The sequence below is a fragment of the Leopardus geoffroyi genome, chromosome D2 (genome assembly GCF_018350155.1).
Source record: "Leopardus geoffroyi isolate Oge1 chromosome D2, O.geoffroyi_Oge1_pat1.0, whole genome shotgun sequence".
Classification (NCBI taxonomy): domain Eukaryota; kingdom Metazoa; phylum Chordata; class Mammalia; order Carnivora; family Felidae; genus Leopardus; species Leopardus geoffroyi.
Genome location: NC_059334.1, coordinates 70,144,074 through 70,171,280, shown reverse-complemented (window position 1 = coordinate 70,171,280; position 27,207 = coordinate 70,144,074). Strand labels below are relative to the sequence as shown.

The 27,207-nt window shown below is 37.5% G+C and overlaps 1 protein-coding gene across 5 annotated transcripts in view; it reads right to left on the bottom strand.

Annotated features, from left to right (window-relative positions):
• VTI1A (vesicle transport through interaction with t-SNAREs 1A) overlaps positions 1–27,207 on the bottom strand; it is a 349,700-nt gene that overhangs the window by 233,979 nt on the left and 88,514 nt on the right. For all 5 annotated transcript variants that reach the window (XM_045438916.1, XM_045438919.1, XM_045438915.1 and 2 more), the window contains one exon: positions 25,666–25,750. In XM_045438916.1, coding sequence (XP_045294872.1) covers positions 25,666–25,750 — 85 coding nt within the window. The remainder of the gene's footprint in view (positions 1–25,665; positions 25,751–27,207) is intronic.

Genomic DNA, 27,207 nt, shown 5'->3' with positions numbered 1-27,207 from the left:
ACTATGACACTGTGATTTGTAATCTTTTTAAAACAGTCTTCTCCCCCAAACACTAAATATATACATTATGAATTTTAAATCAGAAACATTTCAACTTAGCAATTGTATTAAGCTAATTAATTTTGTGGTATAGGAAGGCTGAATAAAACCTGTTCTGCAACCTCGTGTATGAACTTGATAAACACGTTACCTTCCATAAATCTCCTTCAGTCAACACATCCTATGGGTCTCCAGTCAAACATAGAGGGGGAGCTGTTTCTCTTTACGGCAGCACATAACAATCATCTCTGACAACATTTTTAACATTAACAGACAATGAGGGGAAAAGATATGTATGTGTATACATGAAAATGTAAACTAGATCATCTCCTCAAAAAAGAAAAGCAAGAAAAGAAATAAAAAATTTGGCAAAGACCTATAGGTACTAGTAAAGTCTGAGCAAAGTCAATGAAATTGTTTTTAGACATATGACAAAAGCCAGCATCACGTTTTCCACCATTAACGTTCCTGTTATTTTTTGCGAGCGTCTCCTTTAAAAGGCTAAGAGCCATCATCTAGGGAAGTCCTTTCCATATGCCCCCAACTATTCTCCCTTTGTGCAGAGCAGGCTGTGAATTCTTGCAAAGAGAAGAACTGGGTTCAAAATTTGCAGTTATTCCTCTTCCCTATTAATTAAAAAAAAAAAAAAAAGAGTGACCCTGTAAATTTATTCAGGTTGTTTAAACATGGTCGGAGTGTGATAACTCAGCCTCTGTGGCAAAGTGAGTGTGATCAGAAAAACTGTTTTAGAGGCATTACAACTTAACCATTTAACTGCACAATATGAGATGTTTTAAAAAAAAGTGTACTTCAATCACACAGCAGAGGTCTGATCAATTTGACATCGACTATAGAAAACTAAACTCACAGTGAAGACAAGCACAATGCACTGAAAAATGATTTCTATTTGGTTCACTCTTATTTCATCTTTTCTCTCTATTGCTTTTGGTATAAACAGATCCTCAAAGCGCTGAACAAAATTAAAACAAAAGCCACTCAAATGTTTATTTTGTTTTCAGTCACTGCTAAACTATTTAATTCTGAAAGCTCTTTTCATTCCATAAAAGTTATGGCTGCATTTTTTTTTTCTCCCTCAAGGTCCGATTTGTCAATTAAAACACACACAAAAAAACAATAAACTAGTTTCAGGATGAAATTGGGATTTTTTTTCCATTCACCGTTATTTCACAAAATAGAGGTTTGACAGTTCTCAGCATTTCAGTAGATGTTGTAAAACAAACTTTATGATATCTAATGTTCAAAACTATATTGTAAATGTACTGACAATGTACAAAGCTGAGAACCAAAGTGATGTCTTAACGCCTTGCCATGAAAAATGACTTGTCCAAAAACGACTCACAGATAGTCTCATTCAGGGTAGTCAATCCACATCCAAGGGGTTATTCTGCTTTGAAATAGAGATATGGATACCCTAAGAATAACCCCATGGAACAAATTAAAATTAAATTTGCCAGCAGTTTCTACCTCAGTGATTTCTGAACTTAATTGTGTAAAAATATCTTGGTGCTAATTTGACGTTAATAAATTAAGACCATTAGAGATAGTCTTTCATTGTTGGCCTTCAACAATTGTCAATGACACTATTTTCTGTTTGCATTTCCTCAAGCGTGTTAATGTATCTTTGTTTAGGCTCGCAAGTCGAACGGTCAATGTAAACACAGTCAATGAAACATCAGCACTGGAAGACAAGTCTACTGACAGGGCCTAGAGAAAGACTATTGGTCTATGGCCACATATGCAGTAAGGTGACAGCACTGAACGGCTACTTTAAAATTTTTTTATATGATGAATAAATTAGTCTTTAAAAAATTCTCCAAATTCTTTGTTTTGCATACAAAGTCCATCCAGGATGGAGGTGGTCTGCAAGTTGAACTTAGTGCAATGTGGGTTATAGTCTTTGTTTGCAGTCTTAACTGGGGATTGTACCTTAGCTACCGCAGTTCAAGCGTAAAAATACTTTGTCTGTAATACTATATACTGTTGCCAGTGACCCTCTAAATCCTTGAACCAACTGTGTCTTCTGGTGTCACAGAAGATAATGCCAATTTATTGCAATGTGTGGCTTTTTTAACTGATTAAAATTAAGCCGTAAACACGTGACAATGGAATTAGCACATTTAGAGAGTCTGTTTTCCCACATCCCATTTTGCGCTAGTGCGGCTGGTCCCTGCAACTCTACGCGGGTGCAATTTTAATGACTTTGCTCGGTTTTGATGTTCTTATGAAAAAAGCACTGCTTGGTGTTTGTGGAGAAGGTAGATATGGGGGCTGAAGAGCTGTGATTGGGAACATGGTGACATCGTTTCTGTTTTCCGATAGGATCGGTGTCATTTTCCTCTCAGCGATAAGACACCTCCACTGACAGTGCCCGATTAGGGAAAATTTTATTATAAAATTCACTTTTATCGAATGAGGATAGAGTGATAAACAGTTCAGCCTCAGGGAAGGGATAGGAACAGACTCCCCCCCCCCCTTTTCAAATTCCACCTTTTCCCTCTTCTCTTTCTCTCCCTTAAAAAGACGATTGTGTTTTAGTTATTATTAATGGTACAAAAGAGCTCCCTACAACATGTGATTGCTATGATAAAACTAGCTGAATCAAGAGACACTTAGATGTTGTTATAAAAGAAAATCTATTTTATATAGTTATATATATGCACGCGGGCGCACGTGCACACACACACACACTAAAAGGTAAAACTGCCTTCTAAATCCTCCCATTTCTGAAAGTTACCTGGTATTTGTTACTTAAGAAAAATATCCTAAAAGAAAATCAAACTAAGGTAATATTGGCTTTATTGTCCTAAATATATTCAATTTTACCCACCTTCAGAAATAAACATTTGTCTAGCAGAATTGCAAGGTAAACATAAAGAAACAGAAGATCATGGCCCTCTAATCCTTGAACAAATATTCATGTGCCAAGGAAGAATATGGAAAGAAACCAACAACAACCCACATTTCTTTTTAAGTCATAAGACATCATTGCTTTTGAATTTTGGTAGTTTAATGATGATACTTCAAACTTCCAGTGTCCAATAGTTTGTCTGTTTACTCCTGATAAACCAGGACTATTCTGTATGACAAGTACTTAAAGGTCATTTGAGAAGCAGAAATATAAGCATTTGATATTATTTACTTACAAAAATTTTTTTTTCCAGAAGAAAAATTCATCAAATCGCTCAGAATACTCCTCTGCCTTTATGAAATAAGAAAGTAGTGTCTCAGGGGCTAAGAATGTCTAGTGACATTGGTAAATTCTGGTACACTATAGAGTGCAATGATAGATGTTTAAATTTGGGGTGTGTGTGAAATGATGATAAAAACAACTCAAAACATATTTACTAATTGATGGAAAATACTTCTGAGGGGCAAATTAGGGACAGTAGTCTTTAGTTTGTGATATTCTTCCAAATATTTCTAGGGTATCCCTAAATTCTCTCTTTAAAGGCTTTTTTTGGAAAATGCTTTGTGAAATGCGGATTGTCAGCATGATCTATTTTGGTGTATAATTCCCTGTATTATTTCAAACAGACTTTTTTTTAGTATTCAGTGATCAGAGAATGATGTTAAAATATCTTACTCCCTTTTGAGCTCAGCTTCTAAATTTACAAACAAACAACAAAAAAGTAATCCTCCAAAATCATTGCTAGGAACTGAAGATGCTTACAGCCTAATGTTGAATAATTTCAGGGTTTATCTTTATAAGCATTAAACGAGAGATGGTTATGTGTTCTGCTCATCACATAATAAAGGGGAAAACTGAGGTTTCCATAATGACAAAGCCACTATTAGCAAATGTCCCTTAGTCCAACCATTTCCTCCTATACTCCTTGTTTCAGGATTTCAGTGAAACAAACATACGTTTGAACTCATGGTAAGACAACATGATCATACTGCAACTGAATTTTTGCTATTAGTTTCGTAGCCTAAAAGCAATTACCAGAGTGAACTTATGAAAGTATAACTGGTAAATAGTAGAGAAAAACAAAGCTTAACAACTAAAGTATGCAGTCAATGAAAAAGGGAATCCAGATTCATTATTGGCTTAAAATCTTTACCACCAAATGCTTATTAACGGGTATATACCAGCTGCGTGGTGGACTAACTTAAATAGGGTATACTTTTCTTAATTATCACTTTGCTGAGTAAACTGTAAAACATTTTTTTTTTTAATGCACAAAATGGTATTTTGGAGAGAACTACTTGAAAGTATTAAGAATTTCAACGCAATTGAGTGACAGATAGAGTCAACTCCTAAGATGCCACAAAGCCACAGTATATCTCCTTAAAAGTGGTCTGGAAAGAGGCTATGATTATTGCAATGCTAAAGGTTACAGGGGAATTTTTGGAAATAAGCACTTTTCTTTGAAATAAAAAAACACAGCTGCCCAATTCTTTCAGTCACTCAAAAAAAAAAAAAATGTCCCTCAGGAAGCTTACATTCTTCTGGAGCAGATGAGAAAAAGTGAGTTATGGATTATCCTGATTTACTATCAATGCTATGAGGGAAGGGTCTGATAAGATATGAGGACAAAGCTGCTTTCAATGGAGTGGTCAGTAGAATCTTCTCTGAAAAAGTAACATTAAGCTAGAAACCTAAGCAATGAGAAGGAGCTTATACAGAATAGAGAGACACCGTGTCCGCCGTGAATGTATCAATATATATTTTTAAAAAGGTATTTCTGGAAAGTTGCATGTTAACTATTATAAAAAAAAAATCAGTGAGCATTCTAAAGACTTTATTGAGGGGTGCCTTGGTGGCCCAGTCAGTTAGATGTCCGACTTCGGCTCAAGTCATGATCTCACAGTTCGTGGGTTCGGGCCCCGTGTCGGGCTCTGTGCTGACAGCTCAGAGCCTGGAGCCTGCTTCAGATTCTGTGTCTCCCTCTCTCTCTGCCCCTCCCCCACTCACAATCTGTCTCTCTGTCTCTCTCGCTCGCTCTCTCAAAAATAAAGATTAAAAAAATAAAGACTATTGATATTAATATAAACCCTGTAATAAAACGTCTTAAGGCAAAGGATCCTGAATGGAAAATCTATGTATATTAAAACATAGCTATATCTAATCTTTCCAACAATTAGGAAGGCACTTCAAGACCATATACTCTCTGGAACAGGCTCATCATGGCCAATTACCCCCGTCTGGGTCAGTAGAGAACCAGTGACAATGTAGTTTTTACTATCTCACATGTCTTAAATGCTGGATACATTTTTCTAGGTACCCATGAGCACATTCACACACATATGCATGGCACACACACTTATGTAACAGTGTGTCCACTCTGGCTAATCAGTATTCTGTGAAATGGAATACCTTTTCCGCTTCAGACACTATTACTAGTCCTGTCTTCATCTACTCAAATTTTTGTTTTTCTCATAGAACACCCAATAGAGGTCTCCAAGTCTGGGGAGCGTGGATGCCTCTCTGTTCTGTGACAAGCAACATCTAGAATGGCTGTGTGGATCTGTGTGTACTGAATTCACATTTTATTGAAATGAGCACCAGTCTTTCCTAAGAGGGCTGCCTGATTGGTTAGTGGAAAACGGATGGAATGAAGGGAAGAATAGTTGATAAAGAGATAATCCACTGTGCCACCGTGGCCATGCAGGATTGCGGCACCGGGGGGGGGGGGGGGGGTGGTGCATGCAGGGTGAGGGGGAGAAGAGGAAGGGCTCCTTTCTGTTGTTGCATTTGAAGTGGGAAGGAGGCCTGCAGTGAGCAAACTTCAGATGTGAAGAACAAAAGGCCAGGTTTTCCCCCTACACCATCGCTCTACCTTTTTCTCAACACTGACTAGATGATGAGGTCTCAAGCTGAAGCCCTACAGAATTCCATTTTGACAGCCTATATTCATTCATTAGTCAAGTTTATCTTCCAGATATATAAGGCAAGGCAGTCATTATTCTGTATAAAACAATTAAATGAAGCAACGCTACCCATCCATAGTTGGGGAGCATTTTGAAGTATCTCCGCTCTTTACAAGTGAATCGGGGTACATTGGTATATCCAACAGATGTTACCTGCTCATGCAAAATCTTAAATCAATAAAAAAACTAAATAAAACTTGTGGTCGATAAACATTAATATCACGTCGGTCAATTTAACATTTTTTTCCTGCTCCTCTAAAGGAATAATTTGGAGAGGAAGGTAGTTCCTGAGCTGATGGTGGATCTGAGGATGCCAGTTACGGGAGCACTTAAGCGCCCATTGGCACAGCAAGATTCAAAGCCCTGGTAGGCTTCAAAGAAACACTTTTTTTTTCTTCTTCTAGAACTCTTTGCTTTCTAGTAAAGCTGCAACCACAATGTTCTCTCTCTTAATGCCACCATAAAAAATCAAAACACTTTAAAACAAATTGATGTACTCTTTAATACAGTCATCACATCATCACAGGACCCTTGCACCCTGCATGGCGACAACCGTGGGGATGCATACCACACATCTCTCTCTTTGTTGCCTGCTTCAATGCTTAAAGAAAAATGGAGAGAGAGTGTGTGTCTCTCAATTGAGATATGGGCACCTTTGATTGACAAGACCTAATCAGCTTATCTCCACACTAATAAAGTTGGGGCCTGTGGAGCTGGTCTATGCCCAGCACCGAGTGAACTTTTCCGAGCCAAAGCCTCACGGGCCAGGTCTCGGGCTCTGCTTCTCGAAACTGGTACAGATCAGTTCTTAATGGGCTATTTTCATCTTGATAAACCTCCACAGTCTTCATTCATGATGGCATTAGACTCCATTTAGCTGGATGAATTGCCTAAAGTAATGGTTACATGATAAGCCTATGATAAGTATTTATATACACTGAATCAATAAACTATCTCTTCCAAGCTGCCAATGGGAAGGAAAAAGTAACTTCTGAATTATTATTAATTTTTTTAGGTTACTATTTATTGAAGGGAGTGGCCTTTTTTTTTTTTTTTAAATTAAAAGGTGACAGGATCCTATGCACATCAGGATCCCTTTAATAATTTCTGCTGTATAATATTATTAGATGTTCAATTCCTTGGCATGAAGCCAAAATGGTGACCCAGCCATAATCTGTCTCTACCATTCTGGTATCCTGTATCCTGTGACACCAACTTGCTCATATCAGACACCCACTCAACATGTCTTGACTAACTGGTGGAAAAGAAGAGCATAAGGCCAGAAACACACATGAACTGTGGTTCCAGAGGGGGGGACGGTGGTGAACACACATGGTCATGTACACACACATATTGTCTTCTCCAAGGTTCCTTGGCCAAGTCTCTTTCAAACCAAGGACCTTCTACATAATTTAAGAACAATATCTTCGTGCTTACCTGTTTGCAATTGCTATGTGAAGGCCAGACCCAAGAGTTGAGGTACAAATCAAGTTATTAAAGGACCAGATCCTTTTTCAATTACACAATAAAGATCTGGAGCAGAAGTTCCTCTTTACATGTGCCAAGCTGAGAGTGTAATACGCCATGTGTATTTTCATCTTAAATTTTATATGCAGTTATCTAAAGAGAGAAAGGCTCACTGGATAAAGCAAGCTTTATAGAAAGAACTCCAGTAATGGAGACTTTTTGAAATGATAACAATTTCTCAAGTATGAAAAAATATATACATATGTATATATACACACACACATATATATGTATGTATATATACACACATATATAAATTTGTCCCTCTCACCATGTATAAATGGTCCTGAAAACCATTCCGGAATGCTGCTCTCAAACTGCAATCTACCTTAAGTATTATACTCACCTGTATAAAATGAGACCATTTTAAACATATCCCCAAATGAAGTTTTCTACAGTTATAGAAAATCTTGAGCAATGTTTTTCATTCAGATTGTGGTCTTCATGCTGTAATTGCTTTATACAAAATCCACTCCAGTCTTATCACTCAATATTATCTTTACTGCTGAACATCGGAAGATAATTTTGCAATAAAATTTAATTTACAGAGCTTATTTTCCACTAATCTCTTAGCAGAGGAAGACTGAAACACGCCAAAGTACACACTCCAAGCTATGACCCTGATAGCATTTTTTTATTTCTGGAATAGTAGGACCCTAAACATATCAATTTTATCATATTGAAATGCTGGCATATTTTAATTGTCATAACTTATATCTTAGAAAAGGAAATACAACAGGCTATTAGGAACACATATGAAAATAAGCCTCTTCAAGTGATAAAGTTCCCCTGGGGAAGGCTCTTTTTCCATAATAAAGGAAATACTTAATATAAAAATATGGGGCTGGTAAAGGTATTTTATTTCAAACTATTAATATGCCAGCGATGGTCAACAGTATTTGAGATTTTTAAATAAAAAATTAAACCAGCTAGCAATAAATAGGGACCAGGAATCAAGATTTAGTTTTCTGTGTAAAATGACAAAGGCAGGTTTGTCGCCTCTAAGGCTCGTTCCAGCTCTAAAATTTAAAAATTTAAAGGTACAGATGCCATGCAAACTTTAGAAGAGTAAATTAATAGTTGAAAGTCGACTTCTACCAGCCATTTGGCCTCTATTTATCATTAATGTCCTAGAAAGCCTTCATCTTTTGAATAAAGCTTTTTTTTCCTCAAAAAAAAATACAGTATTGAGAACTCCATGACAATGAACCAATATCACAAAAGAGAGTAAGATAGAAGCCAATCCTGTTGCTGAAAAATGAAATAGCTTCCTTTTTTGTACTGGTGCAAAATACTGAAAGGATCCTCTTTAAAACTAAAATTCTTCACAAAAATGGTTACATAGGTTTTTTAAAAAAGATTAATGATCATTAATGAGTTGAGAGATTAGTGCTTTAAGCCTGGACTACCCCTTCCTAAACCAGATTTAAATCTCTCTGCCTCGTTTTAAAGCTGTATCATAACAAGGCCAAAGTGATACTGAATCATTTATGAGGTTTTTAGAGTTGAAATATCAGAGTCATATATGTGCAGAAGTATTGTTCTGACATTTGAATTTCAGCAATAGGCAATTCTGAGACATTTCAAGTTATGCAAAACTTGACATTTCCATGTTAATATACAAAACAATGATGATGTGAAAAGTCACTTCTCTACCAATACTTAAAACTTAAACACTTAATAAAACTTTAGAAGCACGGGCCTCTAAAATTCAAACCCACACATGAAGTACTTACCTAAAAGCTTTTAATGTTTATGCACATAAAAAGTACCTGCTGAACATTCATCTGCACTGATCTTTTTTATTTACACATGGAAAAGGGAAAAACATCATTAATTGCTTTTCAGACCACTTACTTCCAATTTACCTTTTTTTCATTTCTCCTATATACACGTCAGAATATTCCTGTTATGAGCTATACATCATTTAAATTGTTTCTCGAGTGTTAAAAACTACATTAAATAAAATACAATTAAAAGTATATTTCACTTTCCTGAACAGCATGAATCTCAGCCAGCTGTACTTTTATAAGAAACTGAAATGAACTACTCACAAATGACCACCATACCCAATGATTATCTTCTTAAACAACAAAATTAAAATGTTTTGACAAGATGATCTCTTGGTAGAAATGCTAAAGACATTTTTTTTTTTAAAGGTTGAAATAAGTAGGGTAATAATGAAGAACAAAATGTATAACATTTTCAAGCTGCAAATTAACAAGCAGATATTGACTTTTCTTTGAGGTCAATAACAACTCTTATTGATCCAAAAAGTTAATACCTACTAAGGTCAATATAAGATCTCAAGGGTCAAACAAATCTGGATTCGAACTCCCACTTCCTTTCACATATAAATACTGCTGAAATGGGTACAACTGTGTTCAGAGATACAAGGAAATCATCACTATGATGCCAGAATAAACCAAAGAAGTAGGCCAAAAAAGTTAAGAATATAGTTTTAAAAGTCAGTTACTATAGAATTTTCAGAGACACTGACCTTTAGATGTAAATTCTAGTATTACACAATTTGGGCAGTTACATATGGAGAAACAAAAAAATAGAAAATTAGGTTTTTACAAGCATCTTGCCTCTTCATGGTATTCACAAATAGAATCTCTCTTTTTCTCTCTCTTGCTGTTATGTTTCGAGAGATTATGATGAAATAATTTTTCAAGAATAGATTTTAGGCACTTTTATACACAGATAAAATTCTTTTTTAATTTTAAAATTAAACAGTAATATTTTGGGAAATTCAGAAATGGGAAACTTATCTATAATGTTAATATTCTTGCAAAGTTATTTCTATTGTCCTCATATAGTCTGTTTTACTCTTCTAAACTGAAAGAGAAAAAAAAATATTGACCACCATTCTTCTAATAAGTAAAATAGTCTACTCCTTCTTATGCATCATAAAGAGGGCCCATGAGGCTGAACCACATGAACACTGGGACCATGCGCCCATACAATGTATCGAGTATTTCCTGGTGTTGTAAGATGAAGTAATTTATTAGTCTGATCTTTTTGATAGCCAAATAAAAGTTCACATCGTTCTTTTCGGAATGACTTAGAAGCACCAAGGGAGGAAGAGCGAAGAAAGAAAGAGGAAGTATCCATTACTAGGGCATTTCCAGTGCCAAAACCTGAGCAAGATGCTTTCGACAGACATGGGTCCTGTCAGTTACTGGGGAGGCCCAATTATTGACAGTGGTGACATAAAAGTTAGGAAGGAGAAGCCAGGTCTGCAGCAGTGACAAGATCACACTGCGGATATTTAGCAAATATGGAGACTGCTCTGATCACAAGGTACTTAAAAAAAAAAAAAAGCTTATTTTAGAAGTTTTAGATTTGTGGAAAAATTAGGTTAGTACGGAGAATTCCCATATATTTAATACCCACTTTTTCCTATTATCAATACCTTACATTACTGTAGTACCTTTGTCACCGTTAGTGAGCTAATATTGCCGAGTATTGTCAGCTGATGTCCCTACTTTACTCATATTTCCTTAATTTACGTCTAATGTCCTCAGACATTTGTCTGATGTTTCAGGATACCAGGATCCATCCAGGATACCATATTACATTTAGTCACTCTCTCCTTAGGTTCCTCTCGGCTGTGACGTTTTGCAGTGTTCTTGAAGCACATACTTTAGAAATGGTATAAATAAATTTGCTGACTTGTATCTATTGTCAACACTCTAGATGAAAACACATGTAGCAGAATTATCTTTTGTTACAGATCTAAGGAATATAAATTTGAGAAGTGAATAGAGATAAGTGCCTGCTAGAAAAGAAAGCAAATGATATTGACTCTTTCCTGGGTCTATTCACAGAACATAGATAAGAGAAAGTTTCATTTGTCAGAAATCCTAGATTACATCCACTGACCTGACCCATAAGCCCTCTACTCCTTCACCTCGCCCCATTGTTTTCTACCGGCCAGGGCTTTTTAACTGATTGATTATGAGGCAGTAAAGTGGGCAAGGAATAAATGATACAGCAGGAGGGGAAGCTGTCCACGTGCGTTCGTACGAAGTTGTGACTGGAAGGTGGTTGTCCATTTGGAACCAGGGGTCCTATTCCCCTCACATCCGGGTGACACCATCCAACAAGTCCTTGCCAGCGAAACGCACGCAGAACCGACGTGCGTCGCTTGCTGCCGACGGAGGTGGGAAAGTGGGTGGGCCTCCTCCACGCTGGCTTTGCCCGGTCGCTGGCAAAACGTAGAGGACTCCGAAGCCTCCGTGCAGGGCAGGGCCACGAAGCGGGAGAACCCTCGATTTCTGAATCGCCACCTGAAAGGCTGTCTGCCCACTAGGAACACTTGCGCTGGAATGTTCGAAGCAGTGAGCAACATGCTTGACTGCAGCCGGCCGCTCGGGAACCTGGGGCTTACTTGTCACAGCAGCTGGTGCTACCCTGCAAAGCAGCACAAATGGCAACTACCATTTCTGAGCACCTATGGTGGACTTAACAGGCAATGGGTGTTTTGTACAGTTTGCCTCATTTAAGTCACACAGCAACTTCCATGTAGAAGACCTGCAGAAGTTTCATGTGTTAGGAAATGGAGGCTAGACAAGTCTAAGGAACTTGCCCAAGGTTTCCCAGTTATTATGCGGTAACCAAGACTTGAACTTGTCTAGTTACAAAGCTCCACGAACATTCCAGTTTGCTTCACTGCAGGTGAAAGACAGGTGATCTGACTTGGCTCTTGGATTAAAAAGTAATTCTTAAGCATTTTATATGCATAGATTTTTTTTTTAGCCGCAAAGGAGAGCAAACATTATACATGTGGTCACCCTACTTTTTGTGTGTTAGGTATGAAGTCCTATTTTATAAAGGGTGGGTGTGAGACGATTAGTTTGCTTGAATTTGTTAGCATTTTCCATATAACCAAGACGCTGTTATGCAAAAATGCCAAAGAGAAAGATACACTTTGCCTTTGTAACCTGCTGATACTCTTACGGTGTTTAATTTGAGCAGAGTCCAGGAACTCAGGGAAGGCACGAAAGAGCTGTTCCTCCATGCGGTATACAGTTAACAAAGGAGAGAACAGAAAGACTGACTTGTTCTCACAACAGTATGAATTTAAAGAACTATATGGGGTGTGTATTCTACAGGAAGCCCGAGTAGGAAGAAAAATGAAACACTATACCTTGCACACAGCAATAAAAATGAGGGGACTCATTGTAGTAAGAAAATTCACAGCTGGCAGGCGATATCAGTGAGGCAATAGATACTTGGTCCATCTTCAAGCTTACCTTTTAGGGTCATAGTGTTTTAAAAAAAGGTCTCCTTTTTATATTAACAAAGTCACTCCAGTCAATCTCTTTAACTCATCCCACATGAAAAATCTGGATGACTTTGTAAAAGTTCTGTGCTTACACCAGGGAGAAAAACTGGTGCATCCTTTAAAGTTGTGCAGCTTTCTTATTATGAGAGTTTTGTTTGTTTGTTTAGAGAATAGGTCCGGGTCTGAACCATCCACAAGTCTGTCCAGAGCACTGAACAGTATAGATAATCATAGACAATTTATAGATATGTTAATGAGGAAGAGGGACGCAAAAAACATGGATTCCTTCATGAAACCAAATGAAACTTAATATCCACTCTGGTTGGTAAAAATAGATAGCATTTGGGGAAGTATCCAGGGGAACAGTCAACTCAGTCTGAACCAAAATTTCCATTCTGGATAAATTAATTTATCAATTGATTCAATGAGATAACAGATGTAAAAAGAGTCTGAAAATTTCAAAGTCAATTATACAGTGTTACTTTTTTTTTTTTTAATTTTATTTTTTTTAACGTTTTATTTATTTTTGAGACAGGGAGAGACAGAGCATGAACGGGGGAGGGTCAGAGGGAGAGGGAGACACAGAATCCGAAACAGGCTCCAGGCTCTGAGCTGTCAGCACAGAGCCCGACGCGGGGCTCGAACTCACGGACAGTGAGATCGTGACCTGAGCCGAAGTCGGACGCTTAACCGGCTGAGCCACCCAGGCGCCCCTACAGTGTTACTCTTAATATGAGCATTATTTTCAGCACATAATAACAAAGTATTTAAAAATTACAAAATTGGGTTAAAAATGACCCAAGTTTATAATTTAGAGCATTAAAAACCTCCATATTATATTAAAAAAATAATTACATATCTGACTATTAAAATGGATGGGGTAACTGGGAAGGTTACTCTGAAATAATAAAAAGTTTGAGGGAAAATGTTTTCAAAACAAACGTTACCACTTTCAAGTATACTTAATAACTAAGGTGAACGTTAGATACGCCATAGGACACACTCTAGAAATTCTCACAAGCCATGTATTTGTCCAAAGCCTGATTTTGTTCATGCTTTACCCACTTCTCCTTCCTCCTTCTGTATTTATTCCATAAGGTCCATCTCTCCCAAGTCTTTCCCTGACACGATGAAATGGACTTAATTACTTCCTGCATCTTGCTTTGAAAACACGAATCATGCTTATTATGGGGATTTAGAGTTATGTATTTCCCTGGTAGATATTTTGCCAAGATATTCCAGCTTATTACAGAAACTTACTATTCTAAGTGCTTAGGAGAGTGCCGCGGTCTGTTCCTTTCTAAATTATATAAAATCTGTTTTCCCTTTCAGGCGGGTTGAATATCTACCCTACCCTATTCCCAAATACAAATTTTGCTAATAATATTAATTGAAGTCAGTATTTTCTTGCTATTTCAGAGATCAGCTTAACTCAGTCCAGGGCTAATGAACCCTGACTCTAACTTCTTAGGGCCCAATAATTGTTTTCTGAACAAATGTTAGGGCTCTGCTGTGCTCTTTTCGAGTGCCACATATTGCAAAGAGCATTGAAAGTGGAAATAAACAAAAAGAAGGGCCCCTGGGTGGCCCAGTCAGTTAAGCGTTTGTCTGGCTTTTGGTTTTGGCTCAGGTCACGATCTCACAGATCGTGAGTTCGAGCCCCACGTCGGGCTCTGCACTGACAGTGTGGAGCCTGCTTGGGATTCTCTCTCTCCCTCTCTCTCTGCCCCTCCCAGGCTCATGCTTACACACATGCTCTTTCTCTCTCTCAAAACAAATACATAAACTTAAAACAAAAAGAAATTGGAAATGCAGAAGACTAGCTCCATTTTAAAGGCGTATCTTATGTGGACATAAATATCCACCTTTTAATGTGGATCAGGACCTCAGGCAATCAATTGTGATGAGACTACCAACATGGAGGATAATGGCAGGATTACTCAACAACCCGCTTATTTTTCCTGCAAAAGGGACAGTCTTCAAAAAACTTCCTCGTCTGGCTTTAGGGTGGTTTCGTCTCTCTAAATAAATAGATATTTATTTAACTATGACTTAGAGTTTATACCTCAAGATGCAAAAGGGCAGCACAGTGCCATACATGAATGGTGACCCACCATGACAGTCTCTTTGATAATGACTTTAGCTGGAAAAATATATTCTTCAATAAGAAAATTATTTTTTAATGTTGACTTTGTTCTCTTTCGGCGATGCTGGAAAACATTGTAGCCCAACAGGAAATACAGGCAAAAGCTTCAAATGTAGAGCACACACACAAAAAAAACATTTTTAAAGCTCATGCCCATCAAGTTTTCCACTTGATATAAGTCGTACACAAAGTCTTAGTCCAATGTGAACCCATGCTGTGAAAATTCTGTAGCACCCACCTCAGAAAATTCTGTTAAATACATAAACACTGCTGAAAAGAAAACTTCTGGGCACTAGAAGTCAGACTCAAAGGGAAAATAAACCTGATTAAAAAAAATCCCAAGGAAAGTTATATAAGTACAGTGCAACAAGGTCATAAGCTTAACGGTCCTCACTGTAATATTTGAAAGTAAATTGGCATTTTAGCGATCTGCTTTGGTCGTCATTCTTTTTCTCAACTCAACAGAGATGCAACAGAATAAGAATGGCTTCACGTGTCATCTTACAAACCAAATGGAAAAGTTATAGGCATTACGGGGTAAGACACCTTTAAAAATGAGTATAATACTTTTTAATGGATTAAAAATGAACACTATGAATTCACTTGGACCACCTAAGGAGAAGGTTCTCCAAATAGGGTATAAATGACATCCTTTTCTTAACCACTATGGAGCTCACCAATATTTCAGAGAACCTCACAAAGCAAATTTAAGCGTAACTCGAAAATATTCTTCAAGAGCTTCACCCAAATGACAACCTCCCCTGTTCTTTTCAGAGCAGAACCACAGCTTTTTGAGATGTTGGACTTTAACAGGGTTGTAATTATAAAGTAAGTGATAATGGCACATTAAAAGTGATTATTTTACCACTGGGTAGACTGCTTAAAAACTTGCAGGACATGGTCAAGTAATTCCTATCAGCATTAAAAAAAAAAATGCGTGTTCAAGCAAAGGGATCTTGAAGATTCTGAGGGCGTAACCACATACTCCAACAACCAAAACAATGAATTTCTTTTTCTTTTAAAAAAAATTTTTTTTAACGTTTATTTATTTTTGAGACAGAGAGAGATGGAGCATGAATGGGGGAGGGGCAGAGAGAGAGGGAGACACAGAATCGGAAGCAGGCTCCAGGCTGAGCCATCAGCCCAGAGCCTGACGCAGGGCTCAAACTCACGGACTGCGAGATCATGACTTGAGCTGAAGTTGGACGCACAACCAACTGAGCCACCCAGGCGCCCCAAAACAATGAATTTCTAGCGATAATTTTTTTCTGTCAAAAAGTAAAATATTTCTATAGAAAAATATTTTCCCTAAAATATTTTTGGGGGTAAAGTAGATGGTTAATATCAATCCAAATTTATAATCCCATTTTCTGTTCCTATATTATAGAACAACATACAGTGTTAATTTCATACTGTTGCAATAGTATGGACATGGGAGTGCCTTTCTGAATTCCAATCTGTGCCTACACAAAATTACTTAAATTAAAAAATCTGAATCGGTCTTTATAGGTATAACATCATCTATTCAGATAACCCAGTACTGGGATATCTTGTCTTTCTAGTTCTGCATCCCTGAAGCATCTGATACTCTCAGCAGAGCTCAATGAAATCCTGTTAAAAACGTGAAATACAATGTGCACCTTCTTTTATATAATGTATATCATTCCACTAAAATTACAGAATCAGAAATTTATTCTTCTACCAACTGATAACAGCTCCAAGAGCAAGAAACTTACAGTTAATACTTTTTGGATCTACTTTCCAAGAAGTCTTATAAATGACTTACCAGTAAATGGAGACAGAGACAGAAAAAGAAAAACTTTCTTATATTTTGTGCAGGAGATATTAGCTCAGTTTCAAGCTAGCTTACAACTTCAAAAATAGTTTTATGTATTACTTTGTATTATTGTGCATTGTTTTATCCATCAATCTTTTCTGTAGATGATAAATTAATATATTTGATGATCTGTGTTTTTGAATATAATTATTACACTGTACCCAGCAATGAACACTCAAAAGATTTCTTGAAGAGAATAAGGCAGGAAAAGAGGAAGGAGAAAAGAGAAGAAAGAGGTTAATAATAACAATGAGGAACAGGTAGAAGATTAAGAAAATGTCAGGAGACATGAAAAGGAAAACCCTGAAATGATAAAGAAAAGGGCTACCTTCAGTTTTATAAAAAAACTTTGTTTCGATAGATACTTCCAAGACTGATTAAAATTTCAAAATGAGGGGGTGCCTGGGTGGCTCAGTCAGTTAAGCATCCGACCGGCTCAGGTCATGATCTCATGGTTCATGAGTTCTAGCCCCACGTAGGGCCCCTTGCTGACAGCTCAAAGCCTGGAGCCTGCTTTGGATTCTGTCTTCCTCGCTCTCTTCCCCTCCCCCACTCACACTCTGTCTCTGTCTCTCTCTCTCAAATAAATAAACATTAAAAATTTTTTAAAAGTTCAAAATGAATTCTACAGTGAGTTGATTAAAATAATAGTAATAATAATAAGGGAAATTGAAAGCCAGTATTAAGAACCAAAAGACAGGGGCGCCTGGGTGGCGCATTCGGTTGAGCATCCGACTTCAGCCAGGTCACGATCTCGCGGTCCGGGAGTTCGAGCCCCGCGTCAGGCTCTGGGCTGATGGCTCAGAGCCTGGAGCCTGTTTCTGATTCTGTGTCTCCCTCTCTCTCTGCCCCTCCCCCATTTATGCTCTGTCTCTCTCTGTCCCCCAAAAAATAAATAAACGTTGAAAAAAAAAATTAAAAAAAAAAAAAAAAAAAAGAACCAAAAGACAGAATGTGATAAAACTGGAGTATTGTGGACTTCTACTTCATAATCCTCCTATAACTCCTTGAAACTCTCTGGAAAACTCCATCGGTAGTTCAGTCAAGACTCTGAGACAATCAAAGATGCAAAGGAAGGGACTACATATCTCAAATGCATTTGTTCTGATTCTTTTAAAAGTTCTGAACATGAAACACATTTGGTTTGATTTTTAAAAGGTAAGCTGATACTTGATTGATTGCTTTTCTTGTATGAACTCAAAAAAAGATGTAGGCAAAGTAGACAAAAGTGGTGTACACAGCTTATCTTATTCTCACGAAAATGCTATAATTCTAAGAATTATTTGTTTCCCAGAAGAAAAAAAAAAGTGCTCCATATGTTTCTCTGCCTTACTCTATTAGGACAAACACATTCAGATTTTGATGAGGGAAAATCATAAAAAGCAAAAATAACCTGAAAATATCACGTAAAACAGGTCTGTGGAAGTATAGCCCTAAAATGGGGACTATCTGCAGCTTAAAATTAGGTAAGTATTACATAGTTTTGAAATAAAATCTATTTTTTTAATTAAAAAAATATTTGCAAGGGGTATAAACTTTGGAAAAAGGGCACAGACCGTCAGCTACAAAGTGGATATGGCTTGAAGATCTACCAATGGTGACCACAGTTGATGGTACCGTATTATATAACTGGAACTTGCTTTTTTTTATATATATAGAGAGAGAGGAGGTAAGGAGGGAGACAAATATGTGAGGATGTGTTAATTAAGTAGATGGTGAGAATCCTTTCACAAGAGAGAAAGAGAGCAAGTGAGAGAAAGAAAGAGACAACAAGAATCCTCATAGAAAAGAACTAGGACTCCAAGAAAACCCTCGAACAGAAATGGAAGAATCTCCTGTGTCACTTCTACAACAAATATGGCCTGGATAGAAAATATGTATTTTATGAAAAGAACTTATAAATACATGAACATTGGTAGTACGCTTACACAGAACATCTATCTTTGCATTTCCCTGATAAAACAAGACACACAGGAAATTGTGATGAATATACCATTCGTTTAAAAATGATGTAAGTAGTGTTAGGGGCGCCCGGGTGGCTCAGTCGGTTGAGCGTCCGACTTCGGCTCAGGTCATGATCCCGTGGTCTGTGAGTCTGAGCCCCGCATCGGGCTCTGTGCCGACAGCTCGGAGCCTGGAGCCCGTTTCGGATTCTGTGTCCCCCTCTCTCTCTGACCCTCCCCTGTTCGTGCTCTGTCTCTCTCCGTCTCAAAAAAATAAATGAACACTAAAACAAATCATTTAAAATAAAAATAATGTAAGTAGTGTTAAATATAGGGAAAAATGTATTTTGAGAAAAATAAAGTGTCATAATGAGTCTCTTTTGGGTTAGTGGATAGGTTACTAGCTGTTCTAGTTGCCAAGGAATGCCTATTCGTATTTGCCTAAACAAAGTAAGATAAAGAATTATTACAGCTCCTCAGCAAGACCCTCATATACAATGCCACCAATATTAACAGACACTACCACATGTATTACTCCATAGGAAGTGTAGGTGTTAACTAGACATAGCTACCTGCCTAAATTTTTCCACGCAGGTTTAGATATACATGATCTACACATGTATGTGAGATTCAACGACATGGCTATTATCCAGTTCAAACAGGCACAGACTAAACGCTAACACTGGTAAGTGGACATCTAACTTAATTCTGAGGTGCACAAGTGTCTTGGCTGATCTTGTTAAAATGTAGATTCTGATTCAGTAGGTCTGAAATGGGACCCAAGATCCTGCGTTTCTAACAAGCTCCCAGGGGCTGTTGCTGGTTCTGAGCCCCACTTTGGGTAGTAAAGAACTGATACATTTCCTCTTGAGACTATACAAGATTAAGCTAAGAGATAATGTATGTTTATATTCAGAACCTACCTAAAGTGAAGATTTCTAGAGGAAAAAGGACCCATACTTTTGTGAGATAATTTTAAACATCTTTCTACATACATTATTTCATTTATGCCTTGTGTAAGCTCTAGGAAATAGGTATCATTATCATCTTTTTCCAAATAAAATATCATCAGAAACTTGGTCTCAAGTTCAGATTTATAATTGCAGTGTCCACCACCAATAGCACAATGGACTAGCCATTGTATGTGCTGAAGCCCACCCAGGTCCAAGAACTAGTAAGTCTCCATTTGAAGGGACGTGGTATCCTTAAGAAGGAATCTTTGGGATCTCATGCCAATTGTTAAGGAAGTTAATGACAGATTTCAAGCTACTTGCCCCTGAATGGCTTTTAAAATGACTTATAATTTCTCCCATATCTTTACCATTAAATCCTTCTATTCATTTCAATTAGTAAAAGAACCATATCTGGGATTACTGTAAACATTTCCTAACATGTCTCCTTGTTTCCATTCCTTTGCCACTCGACACCTACAATCCCTGTTTTCTACAATTCAGATCAGGCCACTTGTCTGCTGAAAGCTCTCCAATGACATCACACTCTAAGAGTCAAATTCAGGGTTCCTTCCCATGCCCTGGGGCCCCACAGATTCTGCACCCCATCTGGCTCTGACCTAATCATGTACCATGACTGCTTGCCTACTTTGAGGCAGCCATCTTGGTCTTCTGTTGCCTGGACATCCCAAACATCTTCTCATTTTAGAGTCTTTGTGTTTGCTTTGCCCTCTTGGGATCCTCTGCCCCAAGTCTGCTTATTGATGGCACCTTTGTACTGTTCAAGACTCGGCTTACAATGCATCTCTCTGGGAAGTCTTTCCTGACTAGACAGCCTAAGATAGCCTTCATCAGTTACTCTTCAGTACCTTGTTTCATTTTGCCTCTATCTGGAATGTACTAGTCCACTCATTTATCAGTTCAACAAAATGCCTGAATCATTCTGCCCCCAAACCCTGGCTCCATACATAAGTTGCCTGGGAACAGGATCTTGGCTATCTCGATGCTACTGTGTCCTCAGCACATGACACACAGTATTCAATAGTTTTAGAATACGTTATGTGAAAGGGAACTTAATAGATGTGAGAACATGACATATTTGGACTACAACAGATCACTTTGGAAAATCTAGGTATGTGGGACCCATTCGTATCTAAGTGCGGTCTATTGGTTAAGAGCATGGAATCAGACAGTCTGACTGTACTATTTCCTAGCTTGATTATAAGTGTGGGCAAATAACTTAACCTCTCTGTACCTGTTTTTCTATCTGTAAAATGAGAAAAGAGTAATGACTGCACAGGGTTGTGGTGAGGATTAAAGAGATAATGAAGGCAGAAGACTGAGAAAGAAAACATTGCATTATTTCTACGTATATCCAATCACTAGTCCATGGTGGGGAACCTGCAGGGACCTGAAGGGAGGATGGAGTACCTTTTCTTCACAGCAGAAGACTGGCAAAAGTAGAGCACCTTGTAAGGAGATCAATGACCAAATGGAACACCAGAGCTGGGTGGCTTGCTGTGGCTCCCGGCTGAAGGAGTGCTGACTCATAATACTTAGATAACTCGGCGATGGCAAGAGCAAGGTTAATAACTGGTACAGCCTACTCTTCAAAGATGTGAGGCTAACTGTAGGAAGACACTCTCATGGTTCCGGAGACATACTGGCAGGTGCACTTGGGCCCATTTAAGGTACAGGGTGGGATAGTCATGACTATCTCCAACTATCTGCTTACCTATTGAAAGTTAAGAGTAAGCCTTGCATTTCTGCCCTTGTGTAATTTCTCTTTCAACCTATTTTGTTTATTAACCATACAGTGTCCATCAGTTTTGTGCCCTGTTGTAATTCTGGGATAATTTACTGCAAAGGAAAGAAAAATCATATTTTCAGACTAAAGGGCAGATGACTCAGAGTTTTAAGTCCCTGACCTCAAACAAAATGGTTATCTCCACAGCTAAGAGGCATACTTGATTATTAGCAGGAAATGAAAAAAAGGAGAGTCCCTTTTTATTCACAGATTTTAGGACAAGAACTTATAAGAAATGTCAAACCAAGTCAAGCCAATGGCTCATACAACCACCATGGTGTTTCATCTTTGATGGTCACTCTTAAGGTAGTTTGTTAATGAGTCTGATAACTGTCCCTCTTGAAATTAGTCTTAGACTAACATGTCCTACCATCAGCTCTTTAGTTTAATATCATTTACTCTCCCATCTGCCTCTTTTCTAAATAGAGCTGTTCGATTAACTTGTAATCTCATAAATTTTCTCAAAAAGGAAGGGATCCATGAAAGAAACTTGATTGGTATTAAACTCAATATATATCAAGGTATAAACGGCACTTAGAAATAATCATGTACTTTTTCTCAGACCAAATGCATTCTGGACATGTGTTCCTCTGCTGAGTAGCTGTTCTTAAAGTCACAATAACTGCCAATTTGACAGAATAAATGATTCAAGAACTGTAGGAGATGAGTTTCATTATTTGCTAGGAGGATACTAGTGGTCAAACTAATACGCTTTTCCATTCTATTTACATATAATTGATCATATATAATAATCGAACTTTCTCTTATGATATTTGCCAATAATAGTCATCAAGTTAATGAATAGAAAAGTTTACAGATTTTTGTTGAAATCTCTTGCCAATAATTTTGAAAGATGACCACTTTTGCTGACAGTAACATATAAAAATGATGACTTTTACAGAGCCCTCGTTACTTTCTAAGAACCTGAATATATATGATCTCATTTTACTCTATAACAACCTTCTGGGATTCATAGAATCTGGTGTCAGGTTTCCATTTTACAAATACAAAAACATGCACAGAGAAGTTAAGTGATTTCTCAAAGTCACAGAGCTGATTAATTACCAGCCCAAATGATGGAGTTGTTCCCTCTTTCTCCAATTCAGCCGATCAGACAATAGTTCCTAGATTTTGTGGAAAAGTAAAATTTCTAAAAACATTTCAGAGGACCCAAATAGCATTGTCAATTTTGTTATTTTTCTGGGTAGAGAGAAAATAAATATATAACTTCCACCTACTATTTATATCACATCATAAAACTAGCCTGTCTTTTATCACCCCAAAATAGAAAAAACATCATCTGAGAAAAAGTGTAGTCCTTTAAATTAATAAAATCTGCCTTATGAGAAAATCACTACTTTGTAATTTTTTTCTCATTTTGCTGTGGCCTGGTGAAAACTCCTGTTGTGGTCAAAGAACTATTAGACCAATACTTGGAAACCATTCCCCTCTTCTCTGCTCTTTCAAGTCATACTAGCTTTTCTACTGCTTTTCCTCCTTGCATTTCACAGTCTTTAAGAAAAAGAAGCCAATACCTGCTAAAAGTTTTGCCTTTTGAAAGATGTTGTTCTACCAATACTATAACAAAATGATCAGCATCATAAATTTACATCACAAGCAAAACACAAAACTGCTGGCTGACTAGGCCTGACCAGGCTGAGGGCTACATGGGAAGCAGCAAATGCAGAAAGAACATGACGCCCATCACAATGACTTTTTCCTCACGTTACTTTAGGAAGATGCAAGGACAGGACAAAGGCTTTGTGCCTGCCTTTGTGCCTGCTTTCTCATTTCTCACTCCACTTTCAAACTCAAGAAAATGAATTATCGCGATGACTCTTATCTAGGCAAAGGCTGTACCATATCTGCCATTACCCACAAAGCCCACCCTGGTCCTCCTCCCAGACTTGGTTTTATAGTCTGCAAGAACTTCCCAAGCGTTATATGACAAATAGATACCTAATTTTACAAAACTTTATAATCTACCATTGTATTCTACCAAAAAGTCCCAGGGGATGGAGGTAGGTTTTGGGGATACTCTTAAAGTGACCTTCTTCCATGTTGACTACATTGATAAGCTGATGTGAATGTTGTATTTTAGCACACATCAAAAGGAATCACCATCAAATTCCATTCAATCTTATCATCTCGATCAATGTATGATCCTCTAGTATCTGTGATCTTCTTTGATAACTTCCTTAAGCTTTGGGATGGAAATACATGAATGGTATAGTGAAAGAGAAAAGGTAGCCCAATCAGACAAATCAAGCCCTGTGATCAACTGTCAAAGCAAGAATATGCCCAACCCAACCCAGTCCCATGTGGAAAGAGACTCACCAATGGGATGTTTTGTCAAAGAAAGTCCTTAGATGTTCAGAATGCATAGGGATACCTTCCCCAGAGATGTCAAAGTAACAATTTTTAAAAATTCCTTAAATGTATACAAATCTTAACCACAATAAATTTTTTTCTGCGAATAAAGTGCCTGTATATCATCAAATGACTACAAATTAATATAACATTTATATTTGTATAGTTTTATGAGTTTTATGTTATATAAAACATTTTCACATATGGGATCATATCTTAGGATTTTTTTGTTTTGTTTTGCTTTAGAGAGAAAGCGTGCAAGTGGTGGGGAGGGCAGAAAGGGGGGTGGTAGAGGGAGAGGGAGAGAATCTTAAGCAGGCTCCACGCCAAGTGCGGCCCAACATGGGGCTGCATCTCACAATCCTGAGATCGTGACCTGTTCTGAAATCAAGAGTTGGACGCTTAACCAACTGAGCCATCCAGGCACCCCTTATTTCTTAGGAATGTTCTGAGACATATAATATTATTTCCATTTTACTGAAGTAGATACTGAGACTATGAGATTATGTGAGTTGCTCAAGGTCACACACACAAGAGCTAGAACCAGTCTGGTCCTTTGACCTCACCTTCAGGGCTCTTTCTGTTATTGACATTCTTCACCAGGGCAGTCACTTCTAAAGTTGAGCCCAAGGACAAAAGGAACAAGTGAAAGGTGGTTTTTATTCCAATCAGGGCAGAAAGCCAATCTATTAATAATGTTAGAAAGAAGGGCTGCCCCACTGTTAATGAATCTGGAAGGGTTACAGTTTTTTTTTAGTATTCTCACCATTACTATAATGCCAATGCCATTTGTTTTGTTCTGATTCAGTTCCCTAGACCTCATCACATAGTAATAAGCCAATATAGGATAGCCATGAACCCAGGTCAAGAAAAAACACCAGCCATTCACAAAAACAAATCTTTGGAATTATTTTCATTATACCTGCTCTTCTAAAATAAACATTTTCATAACACTAAATGTAAAATATCAATGGAATTATTATTAATCGCATATTTTTGGGGCTTACATACTAGCCAAGAGCTATCCAAACTACGCAAAATAAATTCTACACAATACATATTTCACAAAACAATACAGATAGCTAAGTTGTAAGAAATGGATGACTTTGCAGGGGTTAACAGATATTTATTTACTGTATAAAAAAACAGTCATTGCATGAAACATTTATAATAAAAAAAGCCTGTCTATTTTAAGTAGACAAGTCTTAGAAGTCAAATTCGTGCCGCATTTTCTGAAATTAATAACTAGTGTTAACACAAACCAAAAGTTTGGACAGTATTAACTAATGCTAATAAGATTCCCATGAACATTAGCCTCGTTGCTCACTATGGCTTTTCTTTTCCCACATCTGATTATGATTTAAAAAAAAAAAAAACAAATGAAACAGGATCATTAGGAATCATTTTCAACACCGGGACAAGAAAGCAAGGTAAGCTAGATTTTGTTACTGCTTTTGCCCCTAGTTCGCATCATTTAGACTGATTAAAATGTTAATTTTTACATATGTGAATGAATGTAAAGGGGCAACAACTGGAGGCCGCACCGTGCGCCAGCAATCATTGCGGGTGGGTAAACTGACAACATGTAACTGCATATTAAGACAAATGTAGAATTTAGACAAAGTATTCCATCTCTTTTCAGATGTATACTTTTAAACCTCAGGAACTGTTTTCGGTAGATGTCATGCCTTTTAACTTGAAAAAAGATAAGCGCAAATAAGCTCCCAATTGTCTCCCCAATATGTAAACCACATCTCGGGCTGCTGTCTCTGCTACTCCTTTGAAGTTTCCCTGAAATGTCATGTGTTGTGAAGACTGCTGTGCATAAGCAAGACAATTTGCTCACTCTCAGAATTCTTACCGGTTTCCACTGCTATTTGGTATCCAGCCTCTAGTCTCCGAGATGACCTTTCCAGCCTCTCTGTGTTATCGAGCAGATGTGCCCTCTGAAAAAGAAAAAGGGAAAAAAATCAGACGGTCGTCTACAATGTTCTTTTTTTGCCTTAAAAAAAAATTTAATGCCTTCCTATGCTCTAACATTTCTGGGGGGGGGGGGGGATTCACTAGCCATTATAGATAATTTTTAGCAAATCTCCTATGGGCAGATTTCCAATCAATCATGTATGGACTATCCGCTTTTTTGTTTTAAAAGGCAGACTCATATTGTATGTGGCCACATGAATCTTTTTCCCAAACACTGAGAAATGTACGAAGATAAGAGCCAACTGGATCTTTCCTATTTCAGCAGAGTAGACGCATGAGGCCCTCGCATAGATAGATTTATGATGCCTATTTTGTATTTATTTTTTATAAAATGCAATCATTTAAAAAACTCATTTGTTCTTTTGATTCCTGCAGATAGTAATTTTTAAAGAGAAACTTTATTTTTAAGAGAATGCTGCCCTTCACCTCTCCCCGCCCCCCACCTGCCCATTTGGGAAGTGTAGCAAGATGCCATATAGAATATTCGCTATTAAAACAGAATATTAAATGCTGTTCTAGTTTTAAGACAACTTGGGGTAACCACCAAGAAACAAGAGAAGCATGTTTGTCCATGCACAGATACTCAAGAATGTGGATTTATTTCCAAATATATGACACTGGATTGAAGGTGGACTTTTGACACCTACTGTTTTAGACTGTGAACTAAAAGGGTAATAATTATATATATTCTTCTATATTGGATGGGATAATGAGAGGATTTCCCCCAAATTCTCAACTTCTCAACTTCTTTTCTGTATTGAGGCTGTTTTGTTTTGTTTTTTAACCATAATGATCAGACACTAGATCTATTCAGTTGACCAACAGATTTATAAACTAATCATGGCTGTGAATAAGTAAGAATATATGCACGCACATGAATGTGTGTGTGTGTGTGTGTGTGTGTGTGTACAGATGCACATATGTCTGGACACTTAGAAACATATGAATATGTGTATCTGTACATTTCTGTGTGTCCATGCATACAAGTATTTGTATAAATTAGTACTTTTCCCCATCAAATCAGTTTTGGTATCTGGTCAAACAGAAAGAAAATGCAACCACAACTCCTATAACTTTGTGTTGTTGACAGATGTCATTTAAAATCGAAGAAATGCTTTCTAATAATAATAAAAAAGGAGGTGCCACACGTATTATCTGAGTGGCTGTCGAGCGAAACGATCTACCTTGCTCTAATGAGCCCCCATGGATCGTGGAGATGCAAGCTGTATTGACATGCACACTTAAGCTAATACACCTAGACCAGTGCCTCCAAGCTCTAGCAGCCAGGGATGCTGACAGAATATCTCGCTTCCATCTTCAAAGAAAGGAAGTGATTAGTATGTTATCATTACCATTCAAAACGTGATTTCCTTATTCCCTCCCGGCATAGGTGACACATCTGAGATGCGGCCAGACGTTG